A 19907-nucleotide genomic window follows, 5' to 3' on the forward strand; every position below is an offset into this window, starting at 1 on the left:
ACCATTATGAGATACCTCTTTATATCCACTATGATTATCATTCTAAAAATTAAATATAGAAAGAATAGCAAATGTTGCCAAAAATGTGGAGAAAATGGAATGCTCATACATTGCTGGTGGGAATTTAAAATGTTTCAGCCACTGTGAAAAGTAGTCTGGCAGTTCTGCAAAAAGTTGAACACTGAGCTACCATATGACCCACAGATTCACTCCTGTATATATTCCCAAGAAAACTGAAATCATATGCTCATGCAAACACTTGTATACAAATATTTATAGCAGAATTTTTCATAATAGCTAATAAATGAGAATAACTCAATTGTCTATCAACTGAGGAATGGATAAACAAAATGTGGCACGTCATACACTGGAATATTTTTCAATATCGTTCACTCATATAAAGGAATGAAGTACTATATATATGCTACAACATGGATGAACTTCAAAAACAACATGCTATGTGAAAGAAGCCACCCGACATCGGCCACATATATTATGATTCTGTTAATATGAAGTGTACAAATAGGTAAATTCATAAAAATATAAAGTAGATTAGTGGTTGCAGAGAATGCACGAATTAGTATTTCCACTTATTGAAAATAGGAAGTGACTGCTAACATGTAAGTGGTTTATTTTGGGGGTGATGGAAATGTTCCATAATTTCATAGTGGTAATAATTACATAACACCATGAGCATACTAACAGCCACTGAATTGTACACTGTAATGTAATAAATGTTACATAATGGGAATTTATGTCCATTTAAAAATTGTAAAAAATAGCCAACTATGGAAAAAATTTACCTTTTTTTTCAGATTCAATGTTATAAATAAAGGAAATAGTTTCCCTTTCTGCAAACCTGATTGTACATTCATTCAGATTTTCTCTTTCACTGTCCCATTTCACATTCTGGAAAGATCAGATATTTTAACACAAAATTACTCTCTTTTCCTCATTTGGAAAACATTTGTCCTATTATCTTGCATACACAGTTATGTTTTTTGTCACTATTGTTTCTACCATGGCCTCAACTATACATATTAGTTATAACATTTAATGAAAGAAAATAACCACTTAACATAAAAAAAACTAGAAAAGATCATCTACTACTTTCTTTCCTATACAATGAATCCTAAAATGGCCCTGAAATCTGGTACCAGCTCCTCTATGCTGCAGTCTAAGAGCAGTCTTGCCCTCACAGGGACCTACTGGGAGAAATGCTCCTAAGTGCCCTGGTAGGCTGACCTTGGTCCCACTGTGGATCTTAAAGCAGCACTGTAAACTGGATCCAGACCCTCTCATCTGTGATTTGAGAGCAGGCCTGCCCTGCCCACTCAGGGACCCACTGAGAGACATGCTCATTCATGAACCCAGAGGCGGGCCTGAAGACCTTGGTCTCAGCTTTAGGCCCTGAGGCAGCCCTGTTACTTGGTTTCCTTTTCTCTCAGCTGCAATCTAGACCAGTACTGACTGCCGAGGAACCTACCCAGTGACCCAACAGGAGCCCTCCTAAGGACCCAGAGGAAGCCACATTCATCCACATATCTGGTAACTAGTCCACAGTCTGTGGACTCTGAAGTAGACCCTCATCCCAGTGCCAGACCTACTGACCAAGGTCTGGGAGGCAGTCAACATAAATGATGAAAAAACCAAATACTCATATGCAAAAGAAAGATTGGAGTTGGACCCATAACTCACATTATATCAAAAAAATTAATCCAAATCAATTACAAACCCAAATGTAAGAGCTAAAATAATAAAACTTCTATGAGGAGACAGACAGAATCTAAGCCAGCATAACCACGTGACCTGTCTCTATCTCCAGTTGACCACAATTCTAGAAGCAATCCTGTCATCCTGGGAACCCAACAGGAGGATCCTGAGGACTTTTACCTGCAAAACCAGTCTATAAAGATGGGGAAAGGTGTTTGCTCCTTCAGATGCATGGAAACCAATGCAAAGTTACACAGATAATAATGAACCAGGCAAACATAATAAAACCAAAGGAAACTAATAAAGTTCTAGAAACTAACTTCCACCCCAAATGGAGATCTACAAATTTCCCCCAAAAACTCAAAATAATCATCTTAAAGATGCTCAGTGAGATGCAAGAAAACACAGACAGACAACTAAATAAAATTAGAAAAACAATGCATGAACAAAATGAGAAGTTTAATAAAGAAATAGAAACCATTAAGAAAAAACACAAAAATTATATAAGAATACAACAGAATATTTTAATGGAGAACTTCAACAGCAGACACAGTCATACAAAAGAAAGAATTAGCAACTTGAAGACAAGTCATGTAAATAGTTTAATTAAAGGTGAAAAAAGAAGAAAGATTAAAGAAGAGTGAAGAAAGTATAAGGGACCTATGGAATACCATCAAGCATGCAAATACATATATTATGGGAGTCCTAGAAGGAGAAAAGAGGGAAATGAGCAAAAAGCTTATTTAAAGGAATACGAAGAAAAATGTAAAAGCTAGGGTATTGGTGGCAATATGGGGATATGAAAATCCTCATGCGCTACTGGTAGAATTGCAGTGTGATGTAACCATTCTGGAGAGTTATATGTCACGACTTAGTCACTTAAGTACATGCCTCTGATACAACAATCACACTCCTGTGTATGCATCTTGCAGGAGGATTTACCTGTTTCAAAGGGTATATGTAAAAAGAGATTTATCAAAGCATTATTTGATCATGGCAGGACAATAGAGACAATCTTGTTTTTATCATTAGGAGAGTGGAAACATTAAACATCGCGGATGATCACCAAAAAGGGCTATACTGTAATAAAATGCAATTAACAAAATACATACATATAAACGTGGGAGGATGTTTTAAAACTAGCAATAACTAAAAAGAGTAAGAAACAGGCAAGGTCTTTTTCCAATATTATTTATATAAAATAAAAATACACACTCAGGACGTTCCTTTCCAGTAATGGTATACAAGGTAATTGAGACCAAACTTCCCACTTAAAGTACAAATGGTTGGTGTGTATATATATATATATATATATATATATAAAATATTCATTATATATGTATATTTTATAAATATATATATTCACTGGAGGTATTGAAAAGCAAAAACTGTGAAGAATTATAAATCCAAAGTTCCAAAGTAACATAGCAACCCAAAGCGGTAATTCTGTGTTAAAGGGCACTTTCCCCTTAGGGTATTTAACAGCTCCAGAATACTTGGCTGAGAGATTTAGAAGCACATTTTAAAGCCTTTAGTAAATAAAATTGCAGCATCTAGAGTCCAAGGCTCACCAAATTGGGGCAAGGAGATGTTCCTGCTAGACCTTTTACATATTGTGTTGAGATATCAAACTGAAGATATAATTCAAATGGCCCATAAACATATGAAAAGATGTGTAAAGTCATTAATAATGAAAATTAGGGCAAGATACTGCTTCACTCATCAGATTGATAAAAAGTAGACTGCCTAGCAGAGTAAAATGATGGTAAAGATACAATAAACTGAAAATATCCTCTGTTGCAGATGAGTATTCAAATCCGTGTAACAATTCGAAGAGCAATTTACCAATATCTGATAGATTTCAAGATGTACATATATCTATAGCCTATAACCCAATCTCTGCTGTCTACCCTAGAGAAACTCTTGCAAACATGCTCAAGTAGACACACCATATTTGTAGCAGCATTATTTGTAATGTTGAAAAACTCTGAAGAATCCAAAATCTAGTACTAGAGAAATAGAGTAACAGGTTCGGTCACATTCATACAATAGAATGTCATATAGATGGTCATTAAAATTAATAAATTACATCCTCATTATCAATGCTAATAAGTCTTAAAACCATAATAGTGGCAACAAATTTTACAATATGTGCATACCACTTATATATATAATACAAAACACAAAATTATGCTATATATTATTTACATAAATATGGATTAAAAACATAAAAACATGTCCTGAAGAATACGTATCAACTTCCTAATCCCACAACATTGGGAAGGAAATGAGATTGGAGAGAATTACAAAGGAAACTCTAACCATATTTGTCCTGCTTTATTTCTTTTTTTGGGTCGGGGGATCTGGTAAAAACTGGAAAACCTGCTAGACAAATTCTAAAAGAGCTCTACCATTGCCATGCTTCATTTCCTAAGAAGAAATGATCGTAAATATAACTTGGCAAGTGTTTAATTTTATTAAAGTTGGGCGCATGTGAGGTACAAGTGTTTTTTATCTTGCTCTCTATATTTGTGAGTGTAAATATATATATATAAAACATTTCATAATTTAAAATAAATTATTTCATTCTGTGATAATGTGACAAAAGAAACCAAGATGTGAAATAAAAACTAATAGGAAGGAATCCACTTTAAGCAGTGTGGCCAGGAATTAGCTCTCCAAAGAAGGAATGATTAGGCTGAAATATGGAGACAGAAAAAGTAAGCTGATAAAAAAAAAAAGTTTCAAGCAATACAGTATGTTAATAGACACCAACGTCTGCAGTCTAGAGATGGCATTAAATCTGCTGGCGGTTTTTCTGTGATCATCATTGTACTGCAAGTTCTATGAGAGATTGGATACGGAATATCCTGTTCAATGTTGTATTTTCATCACCAGAATAGCACTTAGCATACAGTACGGCTCAAAAAAAAAATCTCAGATAAAGTGAATGACATAGTTTAAGGGACTCACATGTTAGTATGTTCAGACAGTAGCAAGGACAGATACGAGCAATTAAGAATCTGATCAGATCAATGCTGTGAAATAGGCAAGGGTGATCTTTGATAACTCCTTTCTAAAATCTCTTTTATCTTTTATCTCTTTTATCTTTCATTTATCCTCTACTCTTGAAATCCTTATTTTGTATCACTTTCTTCCAGGACCATGTATTCAATCAACAGCTAAAAAAAAAAAAAAAAACAAAAAACACCAAAACCCCTAAAGTCTATAGTTATAACTCACTCAGTGCCAGAAATGAATCTGCAATGCATGAGTTACTGTCGTGGTAACGTGTCCCATGATATTCTTTGTCAGCATCTTTTGTCATCTTCTTGTAAGGATTTTGAAGGAGATGGAGAAAGGTAGGTTGAAGGTTCCTTGTCAGGAGGTTTGCTGTCAAAGCTTATTCCAAATGGAATATGAATTTTATCCTCCAGACATGCCTCAGTACCTTGAGAAAAATGAAGCAAGCACTGAGAGTAATGACCCTTTCAGGGAATCTGTGCTCAATTCTGAACTCTATTCAGAGGCCTTGGGGTGGGGCTTGTTTGACATAGTGGCCGCATAAAGCCTGGTAAACTCTGCTGGTCTCTGGGATGAGGCTGAGGGCAGAGAGTTGAACACAACCCTGAGATTTATCCCTCACAATGGGGAAAGACAGACTTCTTCATTTATGTCTCATGCTACTTCTTATCCTGCTTTCTGCCAATGACTCCAACTCTGCAGAACCGTAAGTCTCACTCAAGACCCTTTCCTCCAGTGTGCATTTCAGGCTCTCCCTTATGTCTTCGCTTTGCCTTCCTTTGTAAATGCGACCTTTCCACTCATTATGATACCTTCCAAACATAAGAAATCATTCCAGTTAATCCCTTGTTTATCTTTCATTTATCCTCTACCCTTAAAATCACTTTTTTCTACATTGGGCCAATCAGTGTCATAAATACAAGTAGTCACTAAGAAGCATGATTAAATAAAACACTAGATCCCACCTTCACAGAAACATTCTTTTGGATGGAAGGCACTGAAAATAAAGATATTCAAAATGTATAGTGAGGTGCAACTTAACATGTATTGTAGGCTTTATATATATACAGAAAGTATAGCTCCTTTATTTTTCAATCATGTATCAAGTCTTCACCAACAGCCCCAATGGGGAACCAAAGTAGGGGAAATAATTTTAACCCTATCCAGTTGTAAGTTAGTAAAATTCAATAATTGTAAGACTTCTTTTTCACCTCTCTGTAGTTCCTCTCATCTAGAGGACTGTGGTCTCCATTAACTCCTAATAGAGAAAAGTGTCAGAGTCCTTGGTCTCAAAGTTCTCCGTCCTTCTTGGCTACTGTCAGTCTGACTTCTTCTTACCTGCTAGCATGCACTGTTGAAGTTTAGTCATCTGGTTTCTCTTGTGTGGTCAGGACCCAACAGTCCTCTCTACCTGACTGTCTCACTTCAGCTGTTTCATATCCCACAGAACTCCTACCTTTGCATCTTGCCTCAAATACTATGGCTATTGTTCCAACCCAGCCTGTGATGCAGGGCCACTTTGCCCCTTTGCAGATCAGGCCATTTAAGGTCCCTGGCCTTAACCCAGCTGCCTTTACATTTCTTCCAGAGAATGGTGAGAACTCTTGGGTCCAATAATAGCACATAGGCACTGAGGTGTCCTGGAGAGGTTAAACTTCTGCCTCTCTCTTGCATACCCACACTGCACTTCTAGATGCCTATCGTGTCTCCTATATTTCAGATTGATACAGGGAAGTCTTCAGAGTCCCAAATGGGGAAAGGGATAAGGGGTCCCTCTGCTCTGTGTGTTACCCTTATTCATCTGACATAACTAGCCCTCTTCAGGCCAAAGCGCAGAAAGCAGAAATAAGGACTTCAATCCAGTAAGTCTCCTGCTTTCCTCAGGCTTTTTCCTTGCACAGTTTCCTGGCAACCGGTAGGGGTACATTTCTCCCCCACTATCCCTCTACCTCATCTACAGCTGTGGGCGCTACTACTTCCGGCTGCACTCCACCCAGAAAGCATTTGGAGTATGTGGAGGCTATTTTGCTTTCTGAGAGCAGACTGAATGGATAAAGCGAGTGGCGTGTATTGGGTCAGAAACATGAAGCAATTTGTGGTTTTGGATGCAGTCCTACACTGCATAGGACCATGCTGCCATTGAAACCATCCTTTTACATTGTGTCCGCCACTGAACCAAGAACAGCAAGCGTCATGCCCTAGTTATCACAAGCAGAGGGGTGTTTTCTCCCTTTGTAAGGAGAAAACTTAACTTTATCCCTCCAGAATTAACCCTTGATGTGATAAATGAGAGAAAGATTGCCAAAGAGACCCAATAGCCGTTCTACCCTGCCTTGAGGCAGTAAGCTTCAGAGAGATGAAGCCTTCAGGGGAATAAAATGAAAAAGAGAAAATTAAAAGTTATCACTTTAATATTTGCTAAATTTAGTCCCTGCTAAAAAGGCAAATATTTAAAATGCAAACATTCATGATTGAGTAATATATTAAAACATTTTAGCAGCTCACTACCAGTGAAATCTTGGGCCAGTTTGTCAACCTGGATTTGTTCCAATTTCAGTATCTATTTAAAAATATTAACTGAACTCCTACAAAACAGCTCTTTAGAATATCAAATATGTGTGGAATTAATTTTTACTCATGATAATTTTTGGCTTATAATTTATAAGAATAAAAATAGTATATTAGATAAATTATAAATATATGTATACACCTTCTTATTAAGATCAAAGAACTAAAGGGAAAATTTTGGGATGGGGAGGTAAAAATGATAAATTTTTATTATGTATTATGTCCTTAAAAGAGCAGTGATCAGGAGATCAGAAGCATCCAGATACCAGAAAAAGATTAGACTTAAGGGACTAGCTGAATGACTATCAGCGAGTTACTTAACTGCCCTCAACTTCTGTGCTAGAGAACAAAACCATAACACTCATACAGTAAAATCATCTGAAACTTGGATGATTTAAGAGTGGCCCTAGAGATTCACGGCATATAGCTTTACCCAGGAACACTTTAAAACACGTGTAGCAAGACTGTTGTGCTGGAGCAGACTACATGGAGGATGAGGAAACCAAATTTGAGTTCCAGATTCCACAACTCAATTATCCTTGGATCCTCTCCTCCAAGTCTCACACCTATTAATTTTGTAAAGTAATAATATTGGGTTTCTTGTGTCAAATTGCCTGTCCAGAAAACAATTTAAAAGGTAAGAGTTTATGTTGCCAATGGAAAGGTAAGGGTAGTAAAATAATATAAGAAAATAATAGTTTTTACTTGCAAATTTACTCTACAAATGGCTTAACCCTGCAGACATTGAATTGTGAGTCGTTGAAACGTTAAAGCTTTGAGGAGTTAGATTTTCATCATGATTTACTGATTTGGCATGGGGGCAGGGATTTTATCCTTCTGTTATGTATTCAAGTTTTGGGGACTGATGAGGATCTCATGTTTTAGCTTTCAGGAACATGGAGAGTATCATGTATGTACCTTACAGCATTGCTGGGAAGATTAAATGGCTTAATACACAGACCGCTTAACAATTCCTGTCGTGTGGCAGATACTCAAAAAAAGCAACAACAGAAACACATTCTCTTTCAGCCCATAGGAGTTCAGAGTGTGGAGAGATTATATTGAGTTGTAGTCTTCTGGAAAGTGACAGGAAAATATGGCGTGGAGGGCATTAGAGACAAAGGACACTCATCAATAAAGCTAAGGCAAGAATGTGAGGTTTACACAAGAAATTGCCTGTGCCTCTGAAAAACTGAAAACACTGAACAATTTAAATAAAAAAGGCAAGACTTTTCAAAATAATATGTACTTTTAGTACTCACATAAACTTTTCTTTTCTTTTCTTTTCTTTTTTAAGACAGAGTCTTACTCTGTCACCCAGGCTGGAAAGCATTGGTGCGATCATAGCTCACCGTAGCCTTGACCTTCTGGGCTTAAGTGATCCTTCTTGCCTCAGGCTCCTGAGTAACTGGGACTACAGGCAAGCGCCACCACACAACCAAACCTGGCTAAACTTTTTATTTTGATTTTTGTAGAGATGGCGGGGGGGCCTCACAATGTTGCCCCCAGGTTGTTCTCAAACTCCTGGCCTCAAGTGAGTCTCCTGCCTCAGCCTCCCAAAGTGCTGGGAATTAGGTATAAGCCACTGCTCCCAGCCTGAACCTGTTTTTTTTTTTTTTTTTTTTAATGAAAAAGATAACCTATCCACCCATGTGATTCTGAAACAAACATATATTTATAAACGTGGACATACTAATATTAAATTATTAATGTTGCCTCAAGAAATTAAACATAAAGGCAAATGATAATAAAATACAGTGTGTGTGTGTGTAGTGTGTGTGTGGTGGGGAGTTGTGCATGTAAATAATTGACAAAATTTTCAAACTTGTTGATCACATATTGACTTTGAGCCGTATCTGAGGAGCCTAAAAGAAACAGCAAATACTTTTTTTCAGTGTTGCTGATATTAAGGAAATGATTTCACAATATACACATGTGCTATTTTGTGTAGTGATATATGCTTACTGAAGTTCTTTCAGTTGAATTTCTGTAAATCTAGTCATGGTGTTCATTCCAAAGTGATGTTTATCTAGACAGATTTTAACGTAAGTCCTTTTTAAAATGAATAATCACTCCCAATTTATTATATATGTGTGTGTGTTTGTGGGTGTGCACTTTTATGGATATATATGCAAGAATTCAGATACTTTTTGAAGTTCAAAGTTAAAGTTTAAAGAGTTCAGATTGCTCTTTAAAGCCAGGAATGCCTGTGAAATTGTAACATCTTGGAAAGCACTCTCCAGTGTTGCGTGCCTCCAGATTGTGTGGCTGAGGCATGACTGATGAGTCAAAGATAAAATGTTTGTGCTGATCTGTGACAGAACCTCCTTTGTATTGTTCTTAGTCCATTGACTTTTGGAATAAAACTGATTGCACCAATGATTACATATTGTTATGAAAACACATTTATGAATGAAAACGCTTACCATCATCAGTTTTTCTCTAATGTACACTTCTTCCTTTCCCAGGCAGTATATGGTGCTGGTCCCCTCCCTGCTCCACACTGAGGCCCCTGAGAAGGGCTGTGTCCTTCTGAGCCACCTGAACGAGACAGTGACTGTAAGTGCTTCCTTAGAGTCTGGCGGGGAAAACAGGAGCCTCTTCACTGACCTGGTGGCGGAGAAGGACTTATTCCACTGTGTCGTCTTCACTGTGAGTGCTATGGTGCCAGCTGGCTGTCCCTGCTTGATACGTTTTATTGAGTTCTCTAAGTCATGGTGATGGAGCTCTGGTGTGCAATACCAAGGAATGACTTTTAAGAATGTAGTTAGGACCTCAGGGGCTGGGCGCGGTGGCTCACGCCTGTAATCCCAGCACTTTGGGAAGCCAAGGCGGGCGGATCACGAGGTCAGGAGGTCGAGACCATCCTGGCTAACACGGTGAAACCCTGTCTCTACTAAAAATACAAAACACTAGCCGGGCGTGGTGTCGGGCACCTGTAGTCCCAGCTACTCGGGAGGCTGAGGCAGGAGAATGGCGTGAACCCGGGAGGCGGAGCTTGCAGTGAGCTGAGATCCCGCCACTGCACTCCAGCCTGGGCGACAGGGCGAGACTCCGTCTCAAAAAAAAAAAAAGTGACTTTTTCAACTATTAAGGAACAAAGCATTTTTTACCAGAGTAAGGGAGAAATACTCTTCTAAACTTCATTTATAAATAATAATCCTTTTGCCCACAAGTTTCATGACTTAGAGGAGTTTTCTAGTTTTGATTGTAACTGTCTCTTTAAGGATGGGGCTGGACATTGCCTAGAAATAGAGCATATGAAAATTTCATAATAAAAACTTTGCATGCCACATAATTTTTTGCGCATGCAGGATACTCTAAGCAAACACCTAGGACCTCTTTAAAGTTGCCTAACTTGGGATACTCAGCTCCTATGTTCTCCCACATTTTTTCAGAGATGTTTCTCTCCATTCCTTCTGAATACAGATACTCAGTTAAAAGGCATCTAATTTAATAGCTAGAGCTCTAGGTGAATTCCATGGAGATCTGGGTTCTACTGATGGCCACTCTTACTGATACAGTTCCTCTATCTCACATTAACATCTTCACTCTTACTTCTGGAGAAATAGTCATACCTTCCTTCTTGGTGAAGCTGAAGGAGAGATAGGAAATAACAATGACAGAAGAATGCAGAGGGAGAAGACTGCACAGTTCCTCAGCAGCAAAAAATCCTTCGCTTTTCAGCTCCCAAGGATCTCAGCCTCTTCAGAGGTGGCATTCCTTAGCATCCGGATAAAGGGGCCTACGCAAGATTTCAGGAAGAGGAACACAGTTCTGGTAAAGAACACTCAAAGTCTGGTCTTTGTCCAGACAGACAAACCCGTCTATAAACCAGAACAGACAGGTAAGTAGGGAAATTCCACCGGTTGGGGCAACACTGAGAAGGAAGGGCCACCTGAGCCGCCAAAGTCTCCATTATCCTAGCCCCGTAGCCTCCTGTCTTATTACCCAAATTACCTGCTTCATCGTGTCTGAATCTTATCAGAGAACTACTTTTCCAGTAAGATTCCGTGTTGTCTCCGTGGATGAAAATTTTCGCCCTCGAAATGAACTGGTAAGCATCCACTATCTGTGGTTTGGGTGAGGGGTAGAGTGGGAATACGCACCCAGAGTGAGGTAGAAAGGTACAAGAAAAGCGAGAGGATGAAAGACACTTGTTTTTGAACTTGGCTCCAGCCTCAGCACGGATTTGCAGTCTTATACAAGACAAAAATTGAGGGACAAGAGATGAGGAAGTTCTTTCTCTTATAACAGTAGTTAACCAGTCTGGTAATAGCTGCATTTGTTGCTCTGAACACACTGCATTAACAATACTAAAGAGGCATAAAGCACTTTTCATATTCATACTCTCAAGGAATTTATGATTTAAAAAGAAACAAAGAATTATACTTTTATGAATATCCAAGTATGTACAATAGACTATAATTTCATTATATATTCTATACATATAGTATAGAAATAGACACAAACACTTTTTTATGCTAATTGAATTTCCCTTTTTTCAACTCACCTTCAATATTAGTGCAAAGGAACAAAGCTGCTTTTAATAGGTAGAAAATGGACAATGTTGAAATTAGAAGAAATATTATTGGTTTACTTTCAACCAAATGATTCTGGGAATTCTCTTTCTGTTAGGTCTAAATCACAATGACATATAATTCTATTAATATCTATTTCCCAATTTATGAAAGTAAGCAGTACAGTCATATTACTCACTAGGAGAAGTTTACTTTCCAAATAATATTAATACTTAAAGATTCAATAATATCATTCACCAATAATAATTTTCAGGGAAATGGCAACACATAATAATTATTGAATATATTGTGTGTGCTCATCCCAGAACTATTTAATAATTTCCCTGAGATTTTATCCAGTTCTGTGATGTTTCTTGTTGAATTTAGCTACAGGTAGTATTCTTCCTCAGTATGCTGTTTGATCGCAAGTCTGAAATTGTAGCCTTTGCTGGAATTCTAATCACATCTCTTCTTTCCTCTTATCATATAGATTCCACTGATATACCTTGAGGTAAGTATCAGAAAAAGTATCTTATAAGGAAATTAGTACTTTTAGAGAGTAGGAGGTTCTGATAAAACTTCAGACAGATGAACTACTCTGAAAACTTTCAGATCTGAATTCCTCCTACTCCCAGTTGTCAGGTTGATTGTGTTTTCTCTTCCCTCTGTATTTGTCTTTCCAGAGGCAATGCTAATTATCACCTTCAAAATCATTTGAGATGCTCAATGATTATTGTGACTAAATGATTACTGCCCGTGCTGCTTGTTTCCCTTCAGAACCCAAGAAGAAATCGAATTGCACAATGGCAGAGTCTCAAGCTAGAGGGTGGCCTCAATCAATTGTCCTTTCCCCTTTCATCAGAGCCCATTCAGGGCTCCTACAAGGTGGTGGTACAGACAGAATCAGGCGGAAGGATAGAGCACCCCTTCACCGTGGAGGAATTCGGTATGGATTATGGAAGATGAAAAAGGCGTGACATTTTGGTTCCTAGTGTGTGAGCTCACTTAGATCCTTTGAATTTCCCATAGGTATGTTGAACTTGCAGTAGAGTCAGACATACCTGCTTCTAAGACCATTAGGACTGTGTGAACACAGAAGCTCATAAGAGCTTGCTGATTTTCAGTAGCAAATTATGCTTTGCCAAGTATGAAACTTCTTATTTCAGTGAAACCACCATCATTTGTTCGTGTCACTGAGATCTGCTGTGCTCAAGAAGTCAGTTAGATTCTGCATGAATTGTTAAACCTTACCATCTTAAGGTGGATACATTGGAAACATTCAGGGTATTATTGTGGGAAAAATTATAGACATACTGAAATTATTTGTATTTCCAATAAACGTTTACCAACATTCTTTATTCATATTATCTCTATTAACAGTGCTTCCCAAGTTTGAGGTCAAAGTTCAGGTGCCAAAGATAATCAGTATTGTGGATGAAAAAGTGAACATAACAGTATGTGGAAAGTGAGTTATATCGTTTTTATCTAAAATGTTATATTTGCCTCAATTTTGAGTGATTATGTACGTACAAAATTATAAATTTATTTTCCGTTAGCACTTTTATAATATTACTCCATTGACTTCTCTTTATTTGATGACTTATTATTAAAATGTTCAAATACATAAAAGAATAAAAACACCCTTAATTATGATTTAACAATAAACATCTTTCTGTATTGTTTCATCATATATTTTGCTTTAACATTTTAGGATAAATCACAAAGATCATGATATTTTTCTGTACATGCAGTAGTATGTACCTCTGAAATACAGAGACATTTTCCACTTCCATGACACCATGCTCACTTAACAAAATTTAAAGTAATTTTCTAAAACTAATTCCAAGTTTACAGTCAAGTATCTTCAATTGTCCTAAAAACTGTCTCATAAAGCTGCGTGTTCATACATTGGTTTTGGTTATTATGACTCCTAAGTACCTTTTGGTTTTTTCCAAACTCTCTACAATGGAAAATTTCAATCACGTGCAAAAGTTAACAGAGTAGTAAAATACAATTTCATGTACCTATCACCTATTTTTATAAAATTATAAAATTTGCCAGGTTCTTTTTGCCCCATTTCCTCCCCTACAGTAGTTTTTTAGCTCTAATATTTTAAAGCAAGCCATAGGAATCTATAAATATCTTAGAGGTTTAAAAGTTTATAACCTCCTTTTTAATGACATTTCACTGAAGATTATCAGTTGGCCTCTAGATGTCTTGCTTGCAGGATCTGCCTGTTTGTTTTCTCATGGAACATTGAATCAATTATGCCTAATCTTTCCTCTGGGCAATTTTAAGAGGATATACTGAATGTTTTACATTGATCTTTTTGATAGAACAACTGTTTAATAACTGGAAATAGTGCAATGGTAGAACAAATTGTTTAATAACCTGAAATAATCTCTCCCCCAGAATTTTCTACTCCAGGCAATTTCACTTTCTCCTTTTCTTCATATGTATACCATAAATACTAATCCTGTCATTGAGGAAAGAGGATGAGCTGATACAATGGACTAAATATGTGAAAGAGAAGCCTAAAGATCACAGGTCACAATTACTGGGCAAAAGTCAATGATTAGGATTTTATAGAAGTGACTTAAACATAATATAAACGACCCAGTGACTGATGTCATGATTACAAAGGGTACTAGACTCAGAATCGGCAGTGATGAGTGTGCCTCCCCTACCAGAACTTACTATTTTAACTAGGCATTCTGCTGCTTCTCTGTGCCTCCATCTCTTAAGCAGTAGACAGAGGGCATGAACCTTACCTATGAGGTTCCTTTCCACCATTGCCCTCTGTGATTACAGATACCTCTTATGGTTCCTTTTAACCTGGAGAAGCAAAACTGATTGCCTACAAACAAACAGTCCCAGAGGGAGCATGTAGGGTGAAGGAATATGCCAGACTAAATATCATATACCAGAAACACCAAAACTCCTAGGTCTCTGCCTCATTTCAGCCTCAGAGCAATGGCCAAGGAGTTATGTGTCTAACTTAACAGTGCCGTAGTACAGATATCTAGATCTTGGAGAAGGGTTTCAGAATAAGCTGCTTTGATTCTATCTTTGTATTTGAAGTAATTTCAGAACCATTTGCAAATAGGAAAGAAAACCAATGTCCAAAACAAAATTTTTGTGTATTATTCTATTACCCATTATCTAATGAGAGAAAGGACTAATATAACACGTGCACACACATATAACCCCACAAATTATTTTGTATTTACATGCTTCATGGTGTTCCTAGGCTTCTTTTTCTCCCTCTCTCTCCCTTCCCTTCTCTGTGCGTATGTGTAAGTGCACGTGTGTGTGTGTGTGTGTCTGTGCATTTTGTGTTAGATTTGCTGAGTTATTATGTACTTATTTTTATTTAATTTGTCATTACATTTGCTCACTTGGTATACAGAATAAGCTTTGATATTATTAAAACAAAATAAAAAAGAAAGATAGGTAAGAAATAGGTTAAAAGGAAGAAATGTTTTTTAATAGAGTCTCTCACCCAGGCTGGAGTGCAGTGGCGCAAGCTTAGCTCATTGTAGCCTCAAACTCCTGGGCTCATGTGAATCTCCCGCCTAAACCTCCTAAGTAGCTAGGACTACAGGTGCATGTCACCATACCTGGCTAATCTTTTTAAAAATTGTGTAGAGACTGGGTCCTGCTATGTTACCCATGCTAGTTCGGGAACTTTTGGCCTCAAGTGATCCTTCTTCTTGGCTTCTCAAAGTGTTGGGATTGCAGGCATGAGCCACCGCACCTGGCCAAAGGAAGAACATATATATATATATAGTTTGCATATATATATGACTGCACGGTAGCACCACATTCTCTTTGGGATTAAATATATAATATAATATATAAATATATATTTAATATATGTATTAAATATTTATATATTTATATCTATATTTGTATAGATTTCTGTTTATATAGATATAGATATCTATACACAGATAGATATAAACATATTAAGATATATATTTAGATCTTATATAAATGTATAAATATATAAATCTTATATAAATATATAGGTTTTTTTATTCTCTTTATTTGATGACTTATTATTAAAATGTTCAAATACATAAAAGAATAAAAACACCCTTAATTATGATTTGACAATAAACATCTTTCTGTATTATTTCATCATATATTTTGCTTTAACATTTTAGGATAAATCACAAAGATCATGATATTTTTCTGTACATGCAGTAGTATGTACCTCTGAAATACAGAGACATTTTCCACTTCCATGACATCATGCTCACTTAACAAAATTAAAAGTAATTTTCTTTTTTTAAAAGTTATATTTAAAAAAATATAACTATATATTTATATAAGATTTATATATTAATATAAATTTTTATATATTTATTTATAGAAATTATAATTATATATAAATTTAAAAAATAAATTAAATTAAAAATATTTAATAAATTAAATAAATTTATAAATATATGAATTTTTATATAAATATAAAAAATTATAAAATTATATATAAATATATAAAATTATATATAATATATAAGTATATACTTATATAAATATATAAATTATATATACTTATATAAATATATAAATCATATATAAATATGTAAATCTATATATCTAAATATATATAGATATTTATATAAACATACAGATATCTATACAAATATATAGATATAAATATATTACATATATTTAATCCCAAAGAGAATGTGGTGCTCCAGTGCAGTCAAGTTGCAAAGGTTTTAATGGATAACATTTCCTGAGGGAGACATTTTCCAGACAGGTTTCTACTCGGTGGGCAGCCAGATGATAAAGATGTGTGGGGAGCTCTAAAGAGGAGCAGTTCTGTGGAGGAGTGGTAATGGAAAATGCAAATAGCCATTCTCAATTCCTGATTTATTTCTCATGTGCCAGATACACCTATGGGAAACCTGTCCCAGGACTTGCAACTGTGAGCCTGTGTAGAAAATTCTTTCATGTTCCTAACTGTGATAAGCACGAGGTCTGTGAGGAATTCAGTCAACAGGTTAGTAGGCGGTATTCTCCCTCAGTGCTATCGCTGTTTACAACCAGTGAGACTCCATTTTACTAGAAAGAGGGCATCAGGACAAGCCTGTCCCAAAATATCCCCCGCCAAAAAAGAAATTTCTGTTCTTAGTCAGCAAGATTCTCATTTGGATGACTAACTTTGGAGGTTACATGGCAGATATGAGTATTAAGTTCTTGAAGATCAATTAACATACTTAATGCAAAAAAAGGTTTTCTTGTCATTAGAGAGAGAAGAATAGATTGAGTGACTATTGATCTTAATCAGTTTGACATTTATTGTTTTCGGCATTTTTCTCAGCTCAACAGCAATGGCTGCGTCACCCAACAAGTACACACCAAAATGCTCCAGATTAAAAATATGGGCTTTGAAATGAAGCTTAGAGTGGAAGCCAGGATCAGAGAAGAGGGAACAGGTGTGAGTAATGAAGGAACGTAGGGAATAAAACAATAAACATTAGTTTACTTTCCATAACAAAATAAGGGTCATTTGTAAGAAAGAAATTTTATGACTAAAGTAACTTCTAAAAGTACTGACTCTTTCTATTTTTCAGACCTGGTAGTCACTGCAAACGGGATCAGTGAAATCACAAACATTGCATCCAAACTCATATTTGTGAAAGTGGATTCACACTTTAGACAAGGAATCCCCTTTTTTGGACAGGTAGGATATATTGTAATGCACAGGTAAGCAAAGTGCCCAGTTACACCTAAGCACAGGACACAATGATGTAGCCCACACTTGATGAGTGTTATCAGTTAATTAATATGACCAAAACTATGAAACCAAGGGGAAATATTTTCCTTTCTAAATATCACTGATGAAACGAACAGACACATATTGAATGATTATGAGAATCAGAGATACTATTTTAATATGTAGCTAATAAAGATACTTAATGTAATGTGACTTAGTTATTATATCAAACCTCTTCTTTCATCCAGTTTAGAATAAATGATATTTCTGTCATGACTCAGGCAGCATCAGAATTTTCAGAGTTTGTAACATTTATGGCTGTCAGTGTCCTTTTTCTATCTGTTGTTCTCTTTTGACATAAACAAATAAGTCTTTAATTTTAGGCCTAGGTATTAAAATAGTGTGCATTTCATGGTTATTATTATTATATTGTTTATATGGCTAACATATTTTAACAACAATAAAACAAATAAAATATTAATTTTATTCATATTAATAATTAATTTTACCAGTTTTATAATTAGTAAATTGAGACATTTGGCCAGGCATAGTGGCTCATGCTTATAATCCCAGCACTTTGAGAGGCCAAGGAGGGAGGATCTTCTGAGGCTGAGAGTTCTAAATCAGCCCTGGCAACATAGTAAGACTCTGCCTCTACAAAAAAAAAAAAAAATTAGCAGTGGGCTGGTGGCATGCACCTGCAGTCCCAGCTACTTGGGAAGCTGAGGTGGGAGGATCTCTTGAGCCCAGAGCTTCGATGTTGTTGTGAGTTATAATGGCACCACTGTACTCCAGCCTGGGCAACAGAGCAAGACCTGTTATGAAAGAAAAGAAAAGAAGGAAAGGGGAAGGAAAAGGAAAAGAAGGAAAAAGGGGAAGGGAAGGGAAGGGAAGGGGAGGGGAGGGGAGGGGAGGGGAGGGGAAGGGGAGGGAAGCGAAGGGAAGAAAACATTCTCATGTGGATTTTCTTAGGTGGTTTGTTGCAGGAGATAATAATAATGTTATTAACTAACATTTATGGAATAATTATCATACACCAAATATCTTCTGATGTATTTTTATTTTTTAATTTTTTAAAAAATTGATACATCATAGTATCAATTTTGGAGAGTACATGTGATTATTTAATACATTCAAATAATTTGTGAAGATTCAATCAGCATAATTGAGATATTCATCACCTTAAGTATTTGTCCTTTTTCTGCTAAAAATTCAAGTTATTCTCTTCTGGCTGTTTTTAAATCACAATGGATTATTGAAAAACTATAACCGCCCTACTCCTCTAATGTATTTTTAGATAATTATTTAATCTTCAACACTACCAAATGAAGGAGGCACGACTATTATCCCCCTTTTAATGAAGGTGGAAAACTGAAGCACAGAGAAGTTAAGTAACTTTTTTTAGCTAGTAGAGTTCAGTACACAGCCAATCATTCTAGCCTCCATCTATGTGAAAAGGGAAAAACAGCCAGTTTAAATTCATTTCTGTTATTCCTATTCCAAGTGCATATTAAGTGACATGTTGTAGTTATTAAAAATCTCCCTGACTTTAATGGAAATACTGCAAAGTTTCGTAGATAAGCTATGCAGGACATGAGGATCCAAATGGAAGGAAACATTTTGTCATAAATATAAAGGTTTGGTGGGTTTTTTTTTTGAGGGGGAGGTGGGTTGTTTTAGTTATAGCAGCAAAAGCATTGTTCACATGAGTTCAGTCCTCTCTGGGTGTTATTCACATCAACTATCAAGTACTTTTCTTTTTTAGGTGCTTCTGGTGGATGGGAAAGGTGTGCCCATCCCCAATAAACTCATCTTCATCTCTGCGAGTGAAGCCAATTATTTCTCCAATGCAACCACCAATGAACAGGGTCTTGCACAGTTTTCAATCAATACTACCCATATCTTGGCTAATAAACTTTTTGTCCAGGTAAGACACAAAGACAAACCTCTGAGGACAAGAGGAAATGTTAGGAACAGTGATATATTCAGAAGAAACATACAGATTGCATTTAAGAGTGAGAAATAAGAAGATATCTAACTTTGAGGTTATAAAGTTGAGGATAATAGAATTTCATGAAGAAAAATATACAGGCATTAGAAAAGACACTACAGAAGTGCCTGATAATTTTACTATCATTATCTGTAACATTTTATATATTATGAAAATAATTTTATTTGATTTGGGTCTTGGACAAGATCAGCTGCTTCAGTAATTCATGTAATTGATTTTACGTTACTTTTCCCATGTTTACTTAGAAATTTTGTAAACTGATCACACACACACACACACTCTTAATATAAATTGTCTAATGATGATGATCAAGAGATTTCTATAGCTAAAAAGTTTTCAT

General features: G+C 36.1%; 1 protein-coding gene, 1 long non-coding RNA gene and 1 other non-coding gene across 8 annotated transcripts in view; 1 reads left to right on the forward strand and 2 right to left on the reverse strand.

The window, feature by feature from the left end:
* LOC114670782 (uncharacterized) overlaps positions 1-5207 on the reverse strand; it is a 43230-nt gene extending 38023 nt beyond the window's left edge. Inside the window, exon 1 of the long non-coding RNA XR_013400886.1 lies at positions 4957-5207. This is a non-coding gene — a long non-coding RNA (uncharacterized LOC114670782). The remainder of the gene's footprint in view (positions 1-4956) is intronic.
* Positions 4070-4129, reverse strand: LOC114671174 (U7 small nuclear RNA). Its single transcript, XR_003721063.1, has one exon. It is a non-coding gene; the product is annotated as a U7 small nuclear RNA (small nuclear RNA).
* Positions 5208-5238: 31 nt separating the features above from the next.
* The window catches only part of LOC100430319 (pregnancy zone protein), a 59132-nt gene continuing 44463 nt past the window's right edge, over positions 5239-19907 (forward strand). For 4 of the 6 annotated variants that reach the window (XR_013400887.1, XR_013400888.1, XM_015151039.3 and 1 more), the window contains exons 1-11: positions 5239-5443; positions 9774-9957; positions 10993-11152; positions 11310-11362; positions 12316-12336; positions 12603-12771; positions 13206-13290; positions 16728-16839; positions 17161-17275; positions 17414-17523; positions 19322-19483. Coding sequence is in view for 4 of the 6 variants with exons in the window: in XM_015151039.3 (XP_015006525.3) it covers positions 5361-5443; positions 9774-9957; positions 10993-11152; positions 11310-11362; positions 12316-12336; positions 12603-12771; positions 13206-13290; positions 16728-16839; positions 17161-17275; positions 17414-17523; positions 19322-19483 (1254 nt within the window). In the remaining 2 variants the exon portion in view is untranslated. Of the gene's footprint in view, positions 5444-8190; positions 8216-8334; positions 8529-9773; positions 9958-10992; positions 11153-11293; positions 11363-12315; positions 12337-12602; positions 12772-13205; positions 13291-16727; positions 16840-17160; positions 17276-17413; positions 17524-19321; positions 19484-19907 lie in introns of those variants that run through there. The other 2 variants (XM_077953591.1, XM_077953592.1) reach the window with 2 other exon arrangements.

Source organism: Macaca mulatta, chromosome 11 (genome assembly GCF_049350105.2).
Source record: "Macaca mulatta isolate MMU2019108-1 chromosome 11, T2T-MMU8v2.0, whole genome shotgun sequence".
Taxonomy (NCBI): domain Eukaryota; kingdom Metazoa; phylum Chordata; class Mammalia; order Primates; family Cercopithecidae; genus Macaca; species Macaca mulatta.